The sequence below is a fragment of the Opisthocomus hoazin genome, chromosome 7 (assembly GCF_030867145.1).
Source record: "Opisthocomus hoazin isolate bOpiHoa1 chromosome 7, bOpiHoa1.hap1, whole genome shotgun sequence".
Lineage (NCBI taxonomy): Eukaryota > Metazoa > Chordata > Aves > Opisthocomiformes > Opisthocomidae > Opisthocomus > Opisthocomus hoazin.
In genome coordinates this window covers 65,765,214-65,768,256 of record NC_134420.1, presented here as the reverse complement: position 1 = coordinate 65,768,256, position 3,043 = coordinate 65,765,214, and the positions used below count along the sequence as shown (strand labels likewise).

The 3,043-nt window shown below is 58.0% G+C and overlaps 1 protein-coding gene across 1 annotated transcript in view; it reads right to left on the bottom strand.

Moving 5' to 3' along the window:
• SIX6 (SIX homeobox 6) overlaps positions 1 to 296 on the bottom strand; it is a 3,562-nt gene extending 3,266 nt beyond the window's left edge. Inside the window, exon 1 of the mRNA XM_075427164.1 lies at positions 3 to 296. Coding sequence (XP_075283279.1) covers positions 3 to 296 — 294 coding nt within the window. The remainder of the gene's footprint in view (positions 1 to 2) is intronic.
• Between the last annotated feature and the right edge of the window lie 2,747 nt (positions 297 to 3,043).

Genomic DNA, 3,043 nt, shown 5'->3' with positions numbered 1-3,043 from the left:
TCCTCCTGGTAGTGCGCTTCCAGCCAGAGGGCTTGCAGCTTGGCGTGGGACTCCTTGGTGAACTTGTGGTTCTCCAGGATGTGGTAGAGCTCCCGGTAGTTCCCGGTGTGGAAGGCCACGATGGCCCGGGCCCTCAGCACCGATTCGTTCTTGTTGAGGGCCTCGCAGGCCGCGGGGGCCACGGGCAGGGACCAGAGGAAGCGCCCGAGGCGCTCGACGTCCCCGCTCTCCTCCAGGGTCTCGCATACCCCGGCCACTTGCTGCGGGCTGAAGTTGAGGATGGGCAGCTGGAACATGGAGGCGGCGCCGGGCTCCCCCCTCTCCGGCTCCGCTCGCCGACCCCCGCCGACCCCCGCCGCACACCCCCGCGGCGGGGAAGCGGGCAGCGGGCCCGGCCGCCGGCCCCTCGCCCGGCTGCTGCCGGAGGGAGCTGCCGCGGGAGGCACGGCGGAAAGGCGACGGGCAGCGGTCGGCGGCTCCGGAGACTGGGGGCGGTGGGCAGCGGCGAGAAGGAGGAGGAGGATGGGGGGGGGGTGTGGGTGGGTGGGGGGAGGGCTGGGGGGGAGGGAGGGAAGGGAAAAAAGGGGGGGGGGGAATATAAAAAGGGGAAAAAAAAAAAAAAAAAGGAAAGAAAAGAAAAGGCGCAAGCCCAGCTCGGCGCCGCTGCGGGAGCGGCTGATTCGCTGCCGGGCTCGGCAGATTGGCTCCGCGTTTCCATGGCGGGGCTGCCACTCAGTGTCAGCCGCTGCCAATCACGGAGGAAGGCCGCCCCCGGCCCCCCCCCGGCCCCCCGCCCCGCTCCCCGCCGCCCCCGCCTCGGGAAGTTGGAGGGAACGGCCCCCCCGGGGTGGGACGGCCGGGACCCACCGGACCCTCCCCGGGTAAAGCCGAGGGGTCCGGCCTGGCGCACGGAGGGGGCCGGGGGGTGGAGGGGGGGGCATGCGGCGGGGCTGAGGAGCCGGGTGGGAGCCCGGCGGTGACAGCGATGCTGGGAGGGTCGGTGACAATGGATACAGCGGGAGGACCGCAAGAAGAGCCGAGATTTAGGGAAAAGCTCTCCCCCCTTCCCCTGCAGGTGACTTCCCATCCCGCTGAAGACGAGGAAATATCTGCCAAGAGCCAGAGCCCTTCTCCTTTCAACTAAAGCTTCGTAATTAATTAATTTTTTTTTTAGTAGCATTTAAAACCTTATTCTTTTCGGCTGAGTGGCGCTGAATAAGCGCCGAGAAGAGTCGCGGGGAGTGAGAAGTCATTCGTAGGTCAGGACAGCGACTCACAGCAGATTTCAGGACTCTTGAAATATCGATCCCCACTGGTAACCTTTCCTCACGGGTTTTCTACACACCCCCCCCCACCCCCCCGCGGTGAGGCGAGCCCCCGGCCGCCCCCTCGGAGGAGCGGGACCCCCTCCAGCCGTCTCTGGCGGGGACGAAATCGCTTTCTGGGCTGTGAGGAGGCGATTTGCTTTCTGGAGAGAAGGGGGGGGGACACACAGAAATCAAGAAGCCGCTTTTTATTCTGCACATAGTTGCTCAGTGACAATTTCTTCCCGGAACATCAGGGACCGTGCTCGGAAAGGCAGCATGTATTGTGAATTAAGCTCAAGATGTTCTCTCCTCTGCTCTTTGCAACGCATTTTTTTTTTTTTTAGATCGCTTGTCAAAGAAATGCCTTCTTGATTTGATATCTTGTTGTTGTATCTTTTCCCCTTCCCATTTCTTTGTGGTTTTTTTCTGTTCTCGTATTGGTTTTTTTTGTTTTTCTGTCTTCCTCTCTTTAAGAAAGCTCCTTTGCTAGCTGCCCGTAGACCGAAATTAAACAGATTTACATTTTCTCCAATCATTTCTCTGCAGAAATGGAGCCAGACTGGGGCTCGCCGTCTTTTCTTTAGTATCAAGTACAATTTGTCTTTTGCTTGTGAAGATTTGGTAAATCAGAAGGCAGATAGATAGCGCAGATGGTCGGAGGTGTCGGGTCAGATTATGGTACGCCTCAGTACAGTGCTAAGCTCATTCTGACGGAAAACCCTGATATTATTTTCACAGATCTACACAGTTCACTTGAAAAAAACCCTTCGAGCCATTTACATCATTTATGTGAGGCTCACAGCTAGCGGGATGGAAAAGCTTTCAATACTGCTCATTTTCATAAAACCCGACAGAGCTGGGGAGACAGAAAAGCAGAGGCAAAGCCCACGAGTTCCGAGGCACTCCACTGAAACTTTAGAAAAAATAAAAGGGGAGACTCTTCGGTTTTGCTTTACAGACCCAGGTTTGATTTGCCGATCCGCTTAGGGATAAGAAAAAAAACCAAAGGGGAAAATATCATCTACAGATAACGCTGAGGGAGGCTCCCCTTCCACCCCATCCCTGTCCTCTCTCCGTCAGGGGAAAAAACAGTAATTCGAGCGGCTCTAATGACAGATCCCAAATAACCGCTTAGGACAGGGGTAACCCCACCACCCACCCAAACCTCCCCGCTATGAGCAGGGGGCTTCCCCGGAGGGGGGGGGGAGCTGCCGCCCCTCCGGAGCCCCCCGAAAGATTTCCTCCACCAGTCCGGGGCTGGTGGAGGAAAATCTCTGGCAGGTTGGAAGGGTGGAAAGCCTGTGTGAGCGGGTAGATAATTTAGACCGTCCAGGTGATGATAATTGCTAAATCTTATTGTAGGTCTCGTTTTTTTCTTGTTTTAACGTTTTAAATTAGTTTTTTTTTAAGCATGCCCGTGATCTGGCGAGGGAGTCACCGGGCTGCAGCCTGATGACCACGAACCGAGCGGGACAGGCTCCGCGATGACAGCCGGGACTGCGGGATGAAGAAACGAACCCTCACCGACAGCAGCCAGAGCAGCTTGGCGGGGCGAGGGGCTGCCCCAAGTTCCAGCCTTTGCTCCCCAGAAACCGGCCGAGGGCGGGAGGGGCGGATGCTGGCAGCCCGCTGGGAGGGGAGAGGAAGAGACAGAACAGGCAACACCGAAACGGCCCCAGGACCCCCCTGTTAGCTACGGGAAGGGTGACCCGGGGCTGTGAATGCTGGGCTCTGCG